Genomic DNA, 16,858 nt, shown 5'->3' on the forward strand with positions numbered 1-16,858 from the left:
AAATTGGCCAGACGGTCTCGTTCGGCACCACTTGACGCTGGAGAGTGGAGAGGGGAAAGAATTGCCTTGACGCCCCTGGCGTCATGCTGAAGCTTCGCAGTGCTTGGTTTAGTGTGACGGCCATGGCAGACGTCTCGTTATAAAAAGGCAGACGCAGCTGCTGATGGCTCGTCGTTTGGACAGTGTCGACCAACCTTCGTTTTCATATCTTCCAGTCCCAGTTCTGTTGATCAGAACCGACCTCCATTCCTTTCAATCCTCCTTAGTGCCAATCCCTATCGCTCCGTGTTCTGTAGAACAGAATCATCTGGAGCCATGCCTTCGTTTCTTTCGCACCTTCTGCTGGCCACTGCCGCCGCCAGTCTGTCATCCGCTGCCCCCGCTCCCTCGCGCGTCTCCGATTTGACCAAGCGATCCTCCTCGACCTGCACTTTCACAGAGGCGGCGAGCGCCTCGGCTAGCAAGTCGGACTGCTCGACCATCGTGCTGAGTGGTATCGAGGTCCCAGCTGGCGAGACCCTGGACCTGTCGGATCTCAACGATGGCACCAAGGTCATCTTTGAGGGCACCACCACCTTCGGTTACGAGGAGTGGAAGGGTCCCTTGCTTCGCATCTCAGGGTCCGGCATCACAGTGACGGCCTCTGACGGCGCTGTGATCGATGGCGAGGGCTCTCGCTGGTGGGACAGCAAGGGCACCAATGGCGGCAAGACCAAGCCCAAGTTCTTCTACGCCCACTCCCTCGACGATTCGACCATCTCGGGCCTCACCATCAAGAACACTCCCGTGCAGGCCATCAGTGTCCAGTCAGACAACCTTCTCATCGAGGATGTGACCATTGACAACTCGGGTGGTGATGACAATGGCGGCCACAACACTGACGGCTTCGATATCAGCGAGTCTACCTACATTACGATCAAGAATCCCACCGTCAAGAATCAGGATGATTGCCTGGCTATCAACTCGGGCGAGGTAAGTACCCAACACTCTACTTGGATCTTTCTGTTCCTCTCTCCCTTTGTGTGCGTCCTCACAGCGATTTCTTCTCCCTAGAACATCTACTGGAGCGGTGCGACCTGCTCTGGTGGCCACGGCCTGTCGATTGGCTCCATCGGCGGTCGTGACGACAACACCGTCAAGAATGTCACCATCACCGACTCGACCGTGAGCGACTCGGCCAACGGCATCCGCATCAAGACCATCTACGATGCGACTGGCTCCGTCAGCGATGTGACCTTTTCGGACATCACCCTGTCCGGCATCACCGACTACGGCATTGTGATCGAGCAGGACTACGAGAACGGCTCCCCCACGGGCACCCCTACCGACGGCGTGCCCATTTCGGACTTGACTGTGGATGGCATCACCGGCTCGCTCGAGGATGACGCGGAGCAGGTGTACATCCTGTGCGCCGAGGACAGCTGCACAGACTGGTCCTGGAGCGGTGTCAGCTTGACTGGCGGCAGCTCGAGCGACGACTGCGAGAACGTGCCCTCGGGGGCATCCTGCTAGACGCGAGTAGCTCTTTCGGAGTGGTCTCCATCGACGATTCATCGTTGCGACCTTCTCTCCCGCAGCTCGTCCCAATTTAGCACTATCCATCGACCCATCGCCCTCGCCGCGTATTCCCGGTCGTATGTACGTACATAGTTAGACAATGCCAAGTCCCGTCGGGCAATTTTCTTCTTCCGACCAGCTTGCATCCTCCCGTTCATATATCTCTTCCACTAATCGCGCTCTCTCCGCCACGCTCGTCGCCCCACTGCGAACGGGACGGGCCACGGAGATCTCCACTGCAGCCGAGCGTCGTCGCTTATTCCCAGCTCGAGGGCAACCCCATCGCCAGTTTTTAAGAGGTGACAGACGGCTGCTACGGTATTAGGGGGAAATTTCACTTCCTATTCTATTGGCCTTCTTTCCGATATTTAATTGCGTGCTGCATTGTCAATCATGCACCCGCAGACGTCAGACTATTATCCTAGGCCAATGTGTCACCAACAATCCTGCATCCACCCCGACCCTAACGGTCACTAATGCAATCCTGTACCCGTTAGGCTGCGACTCAACGGCTACTAAACTGCACTGGGCCCTTCTCACAGCCCGATGGCCACGCGGATTCGCTGAGTGGCTGCGCCCGAGAAGGCTGCGGACCAGCTTTAAAAAGGCATCCAAGAATTGCGGGCTGCCGGGCCTTGATTTCATTTTCCCTTCAGCCACCTTTACGATCATCGCCCATCATGGACGACCAACCGATTGTTGTAGTATGTATCGTTAAGTTTATTTTGAGCACATGTCAGGAGCTCGGGGCTGACCCTCGCAGGACCCTGACCTGTATGCGACCGAGGGACCGTACTACCCCGAGGACTGGCAGTCGTACGTCTCGAGGACACTCACAGCAGCCGCAGGCAGTCCTCTACTGATACTTTGGCTCTTCCAGGGAGACTACATCGATCGGCTCCTCCATCTATCGCGGTCTGATGGAAAATGGCCGTCGGTGAGTGTTGCTGCGATCGCCCAAGGCAAGACTCAAGACTGAACGCAGTCTCATCAGATACCAATCACTGCGCAACGAAGAATACCTGTATGACATAGGATGACATATCCCCACTCATGCGAGGAATCTCTAGCACTGACATTCCATAGTGTGCCGTCCGACGATCAAATGTTTGAAACCTATGAAGCCGGGTACGCCGCCTTTCCTTTCAATAATCCTGCAGGGATCCGCCGGTTGTGACTGATGCCTATGGTCTTCCCAGACATTTAGTCGCTCTTATCCTCGATTCAGAACGAGAAAACCCACTCTTCCGATCGCCTGTAGGCAGGGACCCGAAGCACATCCTCGACCTCGGCACTGGAAAGGGCGTATGGGCCATGTAGGCCATTCCCGATGAATATGCTTCCCATACTTGACCGGGCTTGCTGACCACAAGACAGCGATGTGGCTGATATGTTCCCTGATGGTGAGTCCAAGTCTTCCAAGGAGAGTCTGCACGTGTGCCCTTGCTCAACTATACCAGCGACTGTTCGAGGAGTGGACCTCTTCCCACCGCCAGTCTCATGGATGCCTCCCAACTGCGTCTTGGAGGTCGATGATGCTTTGCAACAGTGGACTTGGCGTGAGCCCTTTGACCTTATTCACATGCGAATAATGATTGGGTCCTTCAACGAGCCTGAGTGGGAGCAAATCTATAAGCGATGCTACGAGTAGGTTCCAGTCTCCTGATCAACCGCGGCGCTCGAAGTCGACCTCTGGCTCATACAGATTCCTGTCCACAGCAACTTGATACCCGGGGGATGGATTGAACAAGTGGAGGCCAGCCCCGTAATACAATGCGATGATGGAAGCCTTCCAGCGAGCAGTATTCTGAATACGTGGGGCGACTACACGATGGAATGTGCGAAAAGATTCGGCCGAGAGCTGAATGCGATCGACACCATGTCTGACTCGATCCACAAGGCAGGCTTCGTTGACGTTCATGAAAAGGAGTACAAGTGGCCTATTGGGCCCTGGCCGCGCGACAAGAAGTACAAAGAGGCCGGCACCGTGAACTTTCAGCACTGGCTCTCCGGCATGGAAGGGTGGTGCATGTGGTTGCTCACCAAGTACGGATCGCCGGAGCCATGGACGAAGGAAGAGGTCCACGTATATGTTGCCAAAATGCGCAAGGAATTGAAAGATCCGAGCTACCATACTTACCAGCGCGCGTGAGCTTTCTTCCCTGAACATCCAACATTATTTGGTAGACGCCGAAGATGGTGGTGACTGACTACGACAGACGACGAGTATGGGCTCGCAAGCCCCGACCGGATGAGCTAGCTAGTGCAGAAAAGAACATCAAGGTGGAGAAGCAGTAGAAGTCTCATCTGCTTTTGCGAATGTGTCTTGTCTGCCTCTCTGTGTACATACGAACGCATGCCATCATCGGTGGATAACGTGCGTACCCAACCATTATACTTTAATTTGTTCTGCTTTGTTCTGTTTCTATCTTTTCTGCAAGCCACTCGTTGTAAATTCCATGGGATACTTACCATATTGCGCGCGGTTGCATGCTATGTTGGCTCTCATTGTCTCCCCATGCGGCGCGTCGATCGGTCGGCCTTCACATCGATCAGCTCACTCAACAGCGAGTCTGGATCATCTTCCATGCAATGGAACCTCTCTTTGGTATCTTATTACATGTCTATCGCCATATTGACTGCTTTTTTTTTTTTTCGCAATTGTCACCTGCATCTTTCTTGATTTCGAGCCATGCCGCATGCTATGGTTCCGTCGCCGGTTGATGATTGGCCCATCGCGAGGCATGCGCGGGCCTGACATCACCGCGTCGCCCTGCTTTCATCACGATCGCCAATTCCCAGAAAGAGAAAAGACTTTCTCCACTGGTGATACGATTATCTGATTCTCTCTAAGAGTCCTTTTGTGGATTCGAAAGTTTCCGCATGTCACACAGGAAGAAGGTGGTCATCATTGGGGCCGGCGCTGCCGGGATGGTATACATACCCTGATCGTCCACAGCTCGTTCCACAGCCAGTGCTAACAACACTTCTAGTCTTGCGCGTCGACCCTGGCCAAGCATCCAGATCTCTTCGAGGTCACCATGATCGACCCGGAGCCTCAGACGGGCGGTCAGGCAACCTCCATCAGCTTAAATGAGTCCCAGCATGGAGCGAGCTGGCTAAACGACGGGGTCCAGGGTGGCTCGGCTATTTTTCGACATACGTTTCGCTTCTTTCGCAGCTATGGCTACGAGCCTCAGCCGGTGAAGCTTCAAGTGTCTTTTGGCAAGGACCGGAACAATTTCTGGACCAACGTGTTCCCCAGTGCCTTGGTCAAACAACACTCGCGGGAAATCAAGAAGTTAGGACGTGTGCTGAGATGCATCAAGTATTTGATGCCCCTCTTGGGGATCTTCCCAGTCAAGTTTATCCTGAGGTTATTTCGCTTCAGTCATGATTTCAGCAACAAGATGGTGTTGCCATTGCTAGCTTTGTTTCTCGGCACAGGAAACCAAACCCCCAATGTATCGAGTGTACTCCTCGAGCGTCTCTTCGATGATCCACAAATGAGGTTATGGGACTATGATCCTGATACACTTTTGCCAAATCTCCCTCTCATGTATACCTTTCCAAACTTGGGCAGTTTCTATTGTGATTGGGCGTCAGATCTCGGCTCCAAGGGTGTGGACATCCGCTTGAATACCTTGGTCGCCATACTCGAGAGGAAAACCAAGGGGATCATCATTCAAACGACACCCAATGATCCTCACAGCCAGCCTCCGGGTGAGCCTTTGACAGAGACCTTCGATGAGTTAGTATTTTGCTGCCCGGCCGACGAAGCAAAGAAACTGCTTGATCGCCACGCGACCTGGCGCGAGAAGTACGTCTTAGGAGGCGTCAAATTTTTCAACGATATTACAATCACCCATTTCGACTCTACGTATTTCCAGTCCATCTTCGAAGCGCAATATCACCCTTCCTTGTGTGCCCAATCCACATCCAAGGAGCGAAGGGACCAGATCGCATTTGCCAAGCAACAGGCCGTTTGCCAAAAGGACGGATGGCTCGGATTCCTTTTCCTCGGACCCAGACAAGATCGAGATGGGATTCGACTGCACGAATTATCAGCACCAGTTTCGGGAGAGCCTTGGGGAGGGTCACCCTCCACGGCCCCTCGAGGAGCATGTCTTCCAGACGATTTACCTCAATGACCAGCTGAAGGGTCTCTGGACATGGAATGAGATTGAGCCCTCGAAGATCATCGCGCGGAAATGGTGGCATCAGTTTGGTCACCGATGGCAGCATTATCTACGGGTTGTCCCGGGAATGATGTTTATTAACGGCCAGCGTCGAACACGGTACGCGGGCAGCTGGACCATGGTAGTGAGTGCGCTTGAGCGTCTGTCTCCGCGACAACATTTGTACTAACTTTCCGGTCAAGAACATGCACGAAATTGCCTGTATATCTGGAATCGCGGCTGCCTATCAGCTGGGAGCGGCTTATGAGCCCTTTGATGACTTTGCGGAGGACTTTTTCGCCAAGTACCTGCTCGTCTGCCACGGGACTCGATACAAAAGAAGCAAGCCCAAGCAAACATAAATTGGGCTAACCATTCATAATCCTATACACATGACGACGATTATTGAAACCAAATGAATCAGAGAACGTAGCGGAAGCTCTCGATCTCGTGGTCTGTTCTGTTGGAGAATTCATCCTGCAACTCCTCCGCTTCAGTCAACTCCCTCGGCGAACCATAGAGTCGATCGCGTCGGCGATTCTCATACACGTAGTAGAGGTACAGACAGATCAAGAAGAAGATGCCAAAAATGAGTCCCGACATTGCTGCTTTGATCCCAGTCTAAAAAAATTTATTAGTACGAAAGACTTGCCCATTGTCAGGAAAATCGAGTACTCACGGGGTAGTCTGGCTTCTCCTGAGGCAGAAAGAATTGTGGTCCGACAATATTTCCAACGCAGTAGGCCACAAACATGAGGGCACTGACGGTGCTCTTTTTCGTGAACCCAGCCACGTTCGAACTAATAATACTGAGGGACAAGGGGATGTTGGCTGCGAAGACAGCGCCCAAACACAACCCGGCCATCTTGCCCGCCTGGTTATCATGGTCAAGCTTCCAGATCAAAATCATACCAATCATCGATGTAGTCGTGTTGACAATCATCATTAAGATACGCGTTTGGTGGACCAACGTCGCAAACCCCGAGGTCAAGATCAGAAAGACCAGCTGTGCGGCGCCGATGGGCATCTGGATGATGAGAGACCGAAGCTTTGAGAACCCAAATCCATTGATGATGATGGAGGAGAAGCTTGTGATTCCGCCATTGCAAAAGTTCACGCACAGCGTATACAGGACCAGGAACCATGTCTGAGGATCCTTGATGGCCATCCACACCTGACCCCATCTAAATTTCCCTGTGTCCATGACACCTGTCTTATTACTCAAGGTCCGCTGGATGGCAATGGCCCTTTCGGTCTTGTTGAGAAAGATGCTCTTGGCAGGCGAGTCGGGGAGGAATGCAATGAGAATGAACCCGTACCCGGCCGTTATCGCTCCGAGCACGAGAAACAGCAGCTGCCAGCTGGTCACGGAGTCGTTGTGGATCAATCCAATGCCATATCCGACTAGACCTCCGACCACCGTGGCGATCGAGTTTCCAATGAACCAGGCTGCTTGCCGTGCAGGTTGTTCCTCGCGTTTATAGAACATTCCGGTGATCAGGGCGAATCCGGGGGCGATAGATGCCTCGCCGACTCCGAGGAAGAAGCGTGCCGCCATCAGCCCGCCAAAGTTGGTGCATGCCGCATGACACATCAGTACACCACCCCAAACAAAGACTGCCATGCCCAAGTATTTCCCCATTGGGAGTCGAACAATCAAATATCCACTAGGCCAGCTCCAGGCGAAGTAACCAAAGTAGAAGACGGCGGAAGACCAGTTATATTGCGTGCCTTGGAGGTTCTGTAGGGAAAAGAGGAACAATAATTAGTACCTAGTATGCTTTGTACCAAGAAAGTACAGGAAAGGACTCAAATACCAAGTCTTCTGCTAGATTGAATAGTGTCGCCTGGCTCAGGGCTAGCTTGTCCATGTACTGTAGCATATAACAGAACCCCATCAGTGGGATTAAACTGACATGTTTGATTAGAGACCATTGGTGCGAGACTGTATGCTTCGAGGTACTCACTAGAGATCTAGCTTCCAGAGAACTTTTCGTTCCAACTCCGGTGTGGATGTGGTCTCCAGGACCTCGCCGAAATCGACATCACGGACAGCAGGGACGGGCTCAACTTTGAGCATGTCGAGATCTGGTGCGCCATGAGAAGTCGATTGTTGCTTTTCCATCTTGTCTGGACCACAGCTGACCATGCAATGATGAAAATCTTTGGAATGACTCAATGGAAAGGGTACAATTGATGGAGGTAACTATACGATTTGCTTGATGAGCCGGGATGTGAGATGTAGGCAAGGAAAAGTGGACTCGTCAACCAATTGAGGAGGAGTCCAGACGAGCAGGGGATTGGGCCTGTCCAACGAGTTTAGGCGACAAATCTGGGGTTATAACATCGAGAGACGGATTGCTTCCACGCCAAACCCCTCATGGCTTAGGTACTAGTAGGTGGCGATCGGAATGGACGACCGCCTCACAACAGTTTTGACTTCGCGTTAATTATCGTGCCTATCTTTGGCAGGCCCTTGGCAGTTTGACATGAGCGTCTCTCTGAGCCAAGTTGTCCGATATTTTCCCTATCCATTCTGATGTGGTCATATCGGACGCCACCAGTTGCTCAGATCGCCTTGGACGGGCACGAATATCGGCAGTCCAGAAGCGGGTTTAGGTGTCCGCAGGCCAGTTAATACCGACTTCGACATCCTCTTGCTGCCCTTCTCACACTGCGCCTGCGAGCTCCCCGGAGTCGACGTCGGCAATCCCTGGAGATCCGAGATTAGGGCTTTCGCTGTCGGCAACTCCGCCAATGCGCGCTGGGCGTCGGCAATCCGCCCCGGTCTGCGCTGGTCGGCAATCGCTGCAACTCACCGGCCTATCCTCGCGCGATCATTCGTATTGCGCCTCATCGTGGAGGTGCAGATGCGTTCTTGGCAGGATTATCAACCGCATGGCGGCCATGCGTTCGACCAGTCGACTCCATCCGACGCCTGGGGTAGTGGCTACCCCACAGATTGCCGCCGTGGGGAAGATCCACCTCGTTGCCGACGCGCCCTGAAGGCCTGTTGATATCATCCTCCAGCTGCTCGCCAAATCCGGAATCCTGTGGAAGCTGTTCCGTCCTCCTCCGCTATCAAAGCACACTAGGTTGCCTCTGATGTGTCATCGGCAGTTTGAGGGGAGACCTCGGATGTGGGACCCTGGAGGGGTACTCTCCTGCCCCTCGCTTTAGATCTATTACATATGACTTCTGCACTCGGTCTGTCAATCAACTTCGACTGGTCGTGACTGTTCAAGAACTACCTCCAATCGCTGTCCCAAACATTAACATGACCGTCTCCATCGTGGGAGTTGAAGACGTTCGAGTGTCTATAGATCTAGCCTTGGACGAACTGCATGGATCACTGCGCAAGGTCAATCACGAGGTAAGCGGGGAGCTCAAGGGGTTTCTTTTCCTTAAACTGAGCTCTTGAGGGCACGTAGCTCATGCATTAAGATCTGCTAGATTTGGTCAAATCCCGAACTCGCTTTCAACGAACACCGCGCCCATGATACAATCTGCGATTTTCTTGAGAAGCAGGGCTTCGCCGTCACACGCCACGCCTATGGCCTGGATACTTCCTTTGAAGCATTAAGTGGATCTGGAGGGCGTCTAGTTAACTTCAATGCGGAATACGATGCGCTTCCGGACATCGGCCACGCATGTGGTCACAACCTTATCGCCACGAGCAGCATCGCTGCTTTCTTAGCCCTGTCGTTTGCCTTGAAGAAACACGGCATCCCTGGGCGAGCGCAGTTGCTGGGAACACCAGCAGAGGAAAACGGTGGCGGCAAGGCGGACCTGATTAATGCGGGGGCATACAAGGGCGTGGATATTTCTCTCATGGCGTACGTATTGTCCCCCTTCGCCACACAGCTTTGAGTTGTAGTTTCTAATGGGCGGCACAGTCATGCTGGTCCTAAGAAAATCTTTGCCGACCAAGGCGAAGCAGGAGGAATTGCTGGCACCTTGATGAATGCCCGCAAGAAGATCATCTGCGAGTTCACCGGCAAGAGTGCCCACGCAGGGGGTAACCCATGGGACGGCGTCAATGCGCTCGACGCCTTGATTTCCGCATATAATAACGTGGCCGTACTGAGACAGCAAATCCTGCCAGAGCAACGAATCCACTGCGCATTTGTCGATACCCCCAAAGTGGCGAATGTGATCCCGGAATACACCAAGGCTTACTGGCAGGTGCGCAGTCCTTCCCTCAAGGGTTTGAATAGCTTGGTTTCCAAGGTGCGGAATTGCATTCAAGCTGGTGCCTTAGCGACAGGGTGCGAGATCAAGATCAAAGAGTAGGTCCTTGTTCCCGCCATCTCCATATGTGACTCTTGCTAACCCCGCGTGTTTTGCTTTTGTCTAGAGAGGAACTCTACACGGATGTACGGTTAAACGACACCCTCTGTGAGCGATACCAAGTTCACATGGGCGGATACGGTCGCAAGGTCATGAAGCGTCATGATAAGGTCCTCACAGCCTCGTCAGATATCGGTATGCATTTATTTTTCACAACCACACGTTCCGCAGATAGGGTGCTGACCTTTTGCTTTTTTTTCCAACTATAGGCAATGTGAGCTACGTCACCCCCACCTTACACACCATGTTCGGAATACCGACCCCGGAAAATACATTCCCGCATCACCCTTCATTTGCCGTGTCTGCGGGAACCGACGAGGCGCACACAGAGGCTGTCGTGGTTGGCAAGTCGCTGGCGCTCATCGGGTGGGAGATGCTCACGGACGAGACGCTGTTCGCGACCACGCGGCGGCAGTGGCAGGCGGAGATCGAGCGGGAAGACTAGCATGGGACCATGAAATCGGGATATATGTATCATAGATCAGGTCGATAGATGCCATTGCATGTCCGCATCCCCGGACTCCGGGGTCTCGGCAGTTGGCTGTCAAGTCTATACTTCTCCGCATTTGACGTGCAACTGGATTGCCTCAGGCCGCGTAGCTTATCTTATCGCCTCATGCATTTGGCTGCAACGCCCACCTCGAACTTCTTCCCTCCACTTCTCCACCCGACTGCCGGACCCGTATGCATGCGGTCTGCTCCTGAATTCTTCTCTGTGACGTGGCGGGGGTTTGTATCTTCATGTCCGGACGCAACGCGCCGCGCTCGAAGAATGGTTCGTCTCCTTACCTTGTCAACTTGTCTACTTCGCATCTGCCTCCCCCAGCGGCATTAGTTCCGCCGACATCGATTCCTCCCCGAAAGTCGAACTGACCTTCCATCGCACTTGTAGGCTGCAGCACATGCCGCCGGCGGAAGGTCAAATGCGGCGAAGAGCGACCCGTCTGCAAGCGTTGCCTCAATTTGCGACTCAGCTGCGAATGGGGCGTCCCGGTAAAGCGCGGTCGCAGTGCGCAAATCCGTCATCTGCAGCCGGCCCCGACGACCGGCGACCAGAGCCTCTGGACCCCCGATGCCGCCGAGCTTATCGACATTGATATTCCCACAGACACTTTGCTGGCCGGCCTATCGCCAATCTCATGGCCCGGGGACGCTGTGACCCTGGACGGCCTCGGCCCTCAGATTCCTGCCTTCGTTCCAGCCGTCGCCGCCTCGGCCTGCGTGCCGACTCCCCTCTATCCACCGCTGAGCGTCAACGAGATCGCGTGTGCAAATTCGTTAACGCTAACCGAACACGACCGAAATTACTTCCAATACTTTCCGTCCTCCTCGATTGTCTACTATTACATGAAAGGATGGCATTGGAGCAGTTTCTGCTACCTCTACGAGGGACCCGCGGCGACGAACAAGGTGATCATGCGCATGATCCTCGCTCTGGCCGCAAGCGATATGCATCGCCACGGATTGGTGGTCAGGTCCCCTGGCCGTCCCACCGCAGACGATCACGGGCGATATCATTATAGCCTCGCGGTCAAGGAGTTCAGGCAACTCCTCGAGGCTCCACGCCGAAATGTCTCCGTGGAGGAACTGGAAATTATCTTCGCAACCATGTTCTTGATGGTGACGTACGAGTGGCAGTTTGGTCACTCAGTGCGGCATCTTCAATTACACCTGCATGGGGTGCGATCACTCGTGGAATCTCATCCCCAACTTTTCCGCCTCAAAGATGTCAATGACGTGTTTCTGTCCTCGGAAAATGAAGCAGCATCTCCGGACGATCGGACCAGTTCGAAGGTGTCTTTTATACCGGAACAGTTTTTGCTATGGATTTTGTGAGTGTGCTCCATTGGGTGGTCGATCGATCAATTACTCATCGCGGCCAGATACATTGATGCCAGCTGCCGGCCCATGGGCCTGACCGAATCCCTGAATGACTATGCAATTCAATCGAAGAACCCAGCGTTGCACCCAGACCACTTGCATCGCTGTGCTCGCCTCTGGGGCCGATGTTTCTGGGGTGAGCAGTACCCCGATCAAGAGGTCTTGGATGATATTGAAAATTACAGAGCCCTGGAACTACTACATGCCGGGTTCTGTATGCGCCATCGGACTTGGAGAGTACTGGTGGACAATGAGGCTGGAACCGACCCCACCGACTCACTCTTCCAAGAAATTCTGGCGACACGCGATGTAAGTTTACCTTTTTTGACTTGTGGCTGTGCTCATTCTCGAACTGAGAATTAACATGACCGATAACAGAAATTTTCCGACCTCTTCATCACTGCCAGGTTTGCTGGCCCTGTCTCGGCTCGGCGCACGCTGAACACTATCTACATGGCTGTCTGTACGTTCTACGCCCAGATCTTGCTTCATCGCCGACTCCTGTGTGTCGATACCTCACCCACGACCATCCACCGACAGGCCACTATGGGCATCATCGATATTGCTCGAAAGCAGTTCGCTTCGGATGCTCGACCCTTGCGGCGGCTTCACTGGCCACTTCTCATGGCAATTATTGAAACAGATGACGCGAGCCACCGGGTGTGGATTCGCCAACGTCTGTTTGAGCTGCGCGACTTTCATTCTGAATACATGTGGGCCAACGAGATCGCCGATCAGGTCCTGGCTCGGCAGGACGTGAGCCAAGGATGTTATGCGAACCTGGCCGAGTTGCTGTTGCAGCGACTGCGTGTTCAGTGATGCGTCTGTGATGCCGTGTATATCTAATATAATATATTATAGACCACTAATGTGCTGATGTCCTCGTGCTTTTACGGACTGTTTTCCAAAAAATACGCATCGTATGCGACTTCGCCCTTGGCTCTCGTCGCCCTCCCAACGATGACCCGATCATTCATCCACTTGTACTTTTCATAACCTGTCTCGATTTTAACGTGCAGATGAAACCAATACTGGCTCGGATCCACGGGGCCGCCCTCCATCAGTGCCTGCAGAACCTCTGGAGGGCCGGCGCGAGTTCCCTCAGTGCTGTGCGTGTTAGTCCAAAGATTCTCTTGGGCTATCGAAACCCAATCGCGTATGGACCATGGCTAGAACGCAACTCACCGAATGTAGAGAAGCGCGCCATCGTCGCTCTTGATCACGTAGTTTGTGTTGACATGTGTGGTCTGATTGTCCTCGACCAGCCTGGCAAGCTCAAGGTTACTTCTTGCCTTTTTTTTTTTTCCTTTGGCAATTTCGCATCCAACCTACATGAAATCGGCTCCGCCAGGAACGACCCCTCCATTGAAATAAGGCCCACACACCGAGCCACAGACGATAGGCACACAGCGACGGCGCCCGTACGGACCATGCCCGATCTCCAAGGGCGGATCCACCGCACAGCGGAGAGTGAAGAGATGGCTCAGTTTCGGTGGCGGCGCAAGAGTAGTCATGGTAATATTTACAGAATGTGTGAATCCAGAAGCCCCTGGGGGGTGATGAGGGGAGCGCGGGACTCTCCACCCTCCACACACTAGTAGTCCTCTCCACCCCCGGTAATTCCGGTAGAAAACTTCGGCTATACAAGAGTGTGGGGAACTCAATGAGGGCAGATCAAGTGTATATGGATTTCTTTTTTAAACCTCCCGATTTCGTGTCTAAACGTAAACTATCAGTGGTCGTTCATCGCCGATATACTACTATGGAGAGTCCCTGAGTCCCCCCTACCTTAAGACCACAACTGTAGTTACAAGGGTAATAAAAGTCAACCACCACCACAAGCCTCACCCCAGAGCAACCAACATACCTTGATGTAGTATCAAAGTACCAGAAAATACTACTGCTGAATTTTCATTTCGCCCATTCTGCACAACGTGGAAGTTGACATCATCGAAACAAGCTTCGCACGGATCCACCGTCGCTGTTTGCGGGAAGGGGCGACGCGGTTGATCGACGGAAGCACGAGGGAGAATCCTTTCTCCGTTTCTACCCTGCAACAGTGTAAGATATAGTTCTTACTAAATCGCGATGGATATCTCCATTGAACATGCTGGATCCAATGATGAGTTTAAAATATTGTAAAAATTTGTATTTGGTAGCCATGCGGTCCAATATTCCACGTCAAATACCGGCAAGATCACCAATCAACCTTACGCATTGTATACAATGCATTGTAGCTTCGTCTTCGTCTTTTCGGACATCGTTCAATAGTCTATTTCTTTGTTGAGCCCGCCCAGGTATCACAAAGGAGTCGCTGTACAGTAATCTGCTGGATGTAGGATATTCGTAACAAGTGTCGAACACATTTAGTCGAAGACAACGGTCTTGTGGCCGTTCAGCAGCACACGACGTTCAGCAAAGTACTTGACAGCGGTCGCAAGGACATTGCTTTCGACGTTGCTGCCGGCGTGGGTCAACTCCTTGGGGCTCATTCCATGGTTGACCCGAACGACGTTTTGTTCGATAATAGGGCCCTCGTCCAGATCGCTGGTGACGAAGTGGGCGGTGGCACCGATGATCTTCACACCGCGATCATAGGCCTGGTGGTAGGGCTTGGCACCCTTGAAGGAGGGAAGGAAACTGTGGTGGATGTTGATGATACGGCCGGACATGGCCTCGCACAGAGTCGGCGAGAGCACCTGCATGTAGCGGGCCAGGACGATCAGATCGATGTTGTTCTGGGCCACCAGCTCCAGCACCTGGGACTCCTGCTGGGCCTTGGTGTCGGCAGTGACGGGGAGATGATGGAAGGGAATGTTGTAGGTTGCAGCGAGCGCGGCGAATTCCGGGTGATTGGAGACGATCAGAGGGATCTCGATGCTCAGCTGGCCGGTGGATTGGCGGAAGAGCAGGTCGTTGAGGCAGTGGCCGATCTTCGAGACCATGATCAGCACCCGGGGCTTCTGGGTTGCGGGGTGGATCTCGAAGTCCATGGAAAAGTCCTTGGCCGTTGGCTCGAAGGCCGTCTGCAGGCTCTCGAGCGTAGACTGCTCCTCGCCGGCGGGCGCAAAGCGCACACGCATGAAGAAGCGCTGGGAGGTGGGGTCCCCAAACTGCGATGAGTCCACAATGTTGAGGTTGTGCTTGACCAGGAACGCGGTCACGGCGTGGACAATGCCGGGCCGGTCGGGGCCGGAAAGGGTGAGGATGAAGCTGGTGGCCATGCTGACGGTGTTGAATCCGTATGGTGCCTCGAGCGAGAGCAATTGCGATGGAAGATAAAAACAAACGAAAATCTCCAACCGTCCAAAATTGCCCCTCGGCCGATCGCGGCGCTGACTCACCCGATCGGCCCCGCCGTGCCAACCCTAATTCTTATTCTGTCCGCCGAAGAAGAGTGTCCACTTGAAACCAATGTGAAACAGAAGTCGACAATTCATGCCAACATTGTGTCTGAACAAGGTCAGTAGCGTAGAGCAAGAGGACGGCGAGCTCGAGGTGTGCGTGGACAGGACAATCACATACTTCACAGTATCGGGCAATACATGGTCGATCCCATATCATTCCTGCAGATCTACTAGCTACTAATGCCCTAGTGTATACCTTAGGATACCCTGGGGATACATATTGAAAGGCTCCTGAATGTCCGAGTCATCATGTTCCAATTTCCTCACATAACCATGCAGCACCACGGGCTAATAATAACAGTATGTGATCGTATATACGGCGTGGGCAGTTAGGACTAACATTCGCAATTGCTTTGAGCCCGGAGCGTCGATGTTGACTTCCGTGATTCACCAGCTTCAAGTTCGTGCAAAGGTCGAGCATGTGAGGCTACTCGCCAGTGGTCAATAAGGGACATTGTCGAAAATGCGGGAATTCAACATTAATATAACACGCACTGGCAGTCATCGTGCTTCCTATGTCATTTGGGTAATTGAGGACATGAAATGAAAATGAAAAATGGAAGCCGTGAGACCTGTGGTACCCTATATGAAGTAGAGCCAGGGGCTCGTCGAGGATCTTGAACCTCACCCAGTATGGCGCAGCTACCAAGTATCTCCCAACACCAGCCACCACTGGACGGCACATACCCGCGTCTCTTCTTGGCACTTTCCTTCTTAGGCAAGCACATGATGGCGAGGTTGTTCAAACACAGGCTCAACTTGAATATCTGGTTAGTCACGTGAGGTCGCTTTCTACTGTCATCATGCAAATAGGTCTTCCCAACTTACTTTCAACCACTGGCTTCATCAAAAACCAGCTGAACCGGTCAACCAACAACCTGTTTTTGAGCGTGGTCTGTGAACTCCGCATGTTGCCAATGTGCCGACGCACTTCGACCCTGGACTTCCACCACCCCCGCGATCAACGCCTGATGAATCCCTCTTCCACTCCCCACCACCACCGCGCTAATGCATGAATGCCCCTGCGAGCTAGTGGCGCCAGGGTGCAATTACCGATGGAAGCCTGCAGAACCCGTGCAACGACCATCCCGTCACGGACCACGCAATATCGCTCATTTCGGTCGTGGGACTGCAATTTCCTTCCTCTTTAGCCGCGCGGCCTCGGCGAAAACAGTATGGTCGCCAGGAAACCTCCAGGTGGGCTCAAACTATCTGCACGATGGCACTCCTCTCGACACGGACATCATCGCGAGAGGGCTGCAAAAACCAGGAAAAGCGAGACCTAGTGCAGAAGGCGATCTAGGCTCGCCCCATACCACTTCAGGGAGTATGGGAGGCTTCCTCCGTGTCCACGGAGGGCAGACTTCCCTTCTCCTTTGGGACAATAGAATGGGTTCCTCATCGCGGTGCAACGGACCGGACTGCCGTGGAGCTAAGGAAAATCATAAACCTCGAGTCACATTGGGATGGGCTTCAATCTCGAGG

At 53.2% G+C, this 16,858-nt stretch overlaps 8 protein-coding genes across 8 annotated transcripts; 5 read left to right on the forward strand and 3 right to left on the reverse strand.

Annotated features, from left to right (window-relative positions):
• Positions 1-315: 315 nt before the first annotated feature.
• Positions 316-1,512, forward strand: N7532_004856 (glycoside hydrolase family 28 protein; the record flags this gene model as incomplete). The annotated part of the gene is made up of 2 exons (XM_056617350.1): positions 316-972; positions 1,054-1,512. The coding sequence occupies 2 exons, from the start codon at positions 316-318 to the stop codon at positions 1,510-1,512; spliced, it is 1,116 nt and encodes a 371-aa protein (XP_056473509.1).
• A 725-nt stretch (positions 1,513-2,237) lies between these two features.
• N7532_004857 (class I SAM-dependent methyltransferase) lies at positions 2,238-3,855 on the forward strand (the record flags this gene model as incomplete). Its single annotated transcript, XM_056617351.1, has 10 exons — positions 2,238-2,261; positions 2,321-2,373; positions 2,438-2,494; positions 2,552-2,581; positions 2,644-2,685; positions 2,757-2,873; positions 2,935-2,960; positions 3,018-3,204; positions 3,277-3,705; positions 3,777-3,855. 10 exons carry the CDS (start codon positions 2,238-2,240, stop codon positions 3,853-3,855), a joined length of 1,044 nt encoding a protein of 347 aa, XP_056473510.1.
• A 585-nt stretch (positions 3,856-4,440) lies between these two features.
• Positions 4,441-6,097, forward strand: N7532_004858 (putative flavin-containing amine oxidasedehydrogenase; the record flags this gene model as incomplete). Its single annotated transcript, XM_056617352.1, has 4 exons — positions 4,441-4,491; positions 4,551-5,540; positions 5,593-5,880; positions 5,939-6,097. The coding sequence occupies 4 exons, from the start codon at positions 4,441-4,443 to the stop codon at positions 6,095-6,097; spliced, it is 1,488 nt and encodes a 495-aa protein (XP_056473511.1).
• Positions 6,098-6,155: 58 nt separating this feature from the next.
• On the reverse strand, positions 6,156-7,884 carry N7532_004859 (uncharacterized protein; the record flags this gene model as incomplete). Its single annotated transcript, XM_056617353.1, has 4 exons — positions 6,156-6,356; positions 6,415-7,476; positions 7,553-7,646; positions 7,703-7,884. The coding sequence occupies 4 exons, from the start codon at positions 7,882-7,884 to the stop codon at positions 6,156-6,158; spliced, it is 1,539 nt and encodes a 512-aa protein (XP_056473512.1).
• Positions 7,885-9,012: 1,128 nt separating this feature from the next.
• N7532_004860 (M20 family metallopeptidase) lies at positions 9,013-10,530 on the forward strand (the record flags this gene model as incomplete). Its single annotated transcript, XM_056617354.1, has 5 exons — positions 9,013-9,108; positions 9,189-9,571; positions 9,632-10,024; positions 10,093-10,220; positions 10,295-10,530. 5 exons carry the CDS (start codon positions 9,013-9,015, stop codon positions 10,528-10,530), a joined length of 1,236 nt encoding a protein of 411 aa, XP_056473513.1.
• Positions 10,531-10,701: 171 nt separating this feature from the next.
• Positions 10,702-12,785, forward strand: N7532_004861 (Zn(II)2Cys6 transcription factor; the record flags this gene model as incomplete). The annotated part of the gene is made up of 4 exons (XM_056617355.1): positions 10,702-10,814; positions 10,985-11,917; positions 11,969-12,275; positions 12,345-12,785. 4 exons carry the CDS (start codon positions 10,702-10,704, stop codon positions 12,783-12,785), a joined length of 1,794 nt encoding a protein of 597 aa, XP_056473514.1.
• A 71-nt stretch (positions 12,786-12,856) lies between these two features.
• On the reverse strand, positions 12,857-13,480 carry N7532_004862 (DUF3237 domain-containing protein; the record flags this gene model as incomplete). The annotated part of the gene is made up of 3 exons (XM_056617356.1): positions 12,857-13,073; positions 13,152-13,250; positions 13,299-13,480. 3 exons carry the CDS (start codon positions 13,478-13,480, stop codon positions 12,857-12,859), a joined length of 498 nt encoding a protein of 165 aa, XP_056473515.1.
• An 852-nt stretch (positions 13,481-14,332) lies between these two features.
• On the reverse strand, positions 14,333-15,190 carry N7532_004863 (formyltetrahydrofolate deformylase; the record flags this gene model as incomplete). Its single annotated transcript, XM_056617357.1, has 1 exon — positions 14,333-15,190. One exon carries the CDS (start codon positions 15,188-15,190, stop codon positions 14,333-14,335), a length of 858 nt encoding a protein of 285 aa, XP_056473516.1.
• Between the last annotated feature and the right edge of the window lie 1,668 nt (positions 15,191-16,858).

This window comes from Penicillium argentinense (genome assembly GCF_028826775.1).
Source record: "Penicillium argentinense strain IBT 30761 chromosome Unknown utg000005l_segment0_segment0, whole genome shotgun sequence".
NCBI lineage: Eukaryota > Fungi > Ascomycota > Eurotiomycetes > Eurotiales > Aspergillaceae > Penicillium > Penicillium argentinense.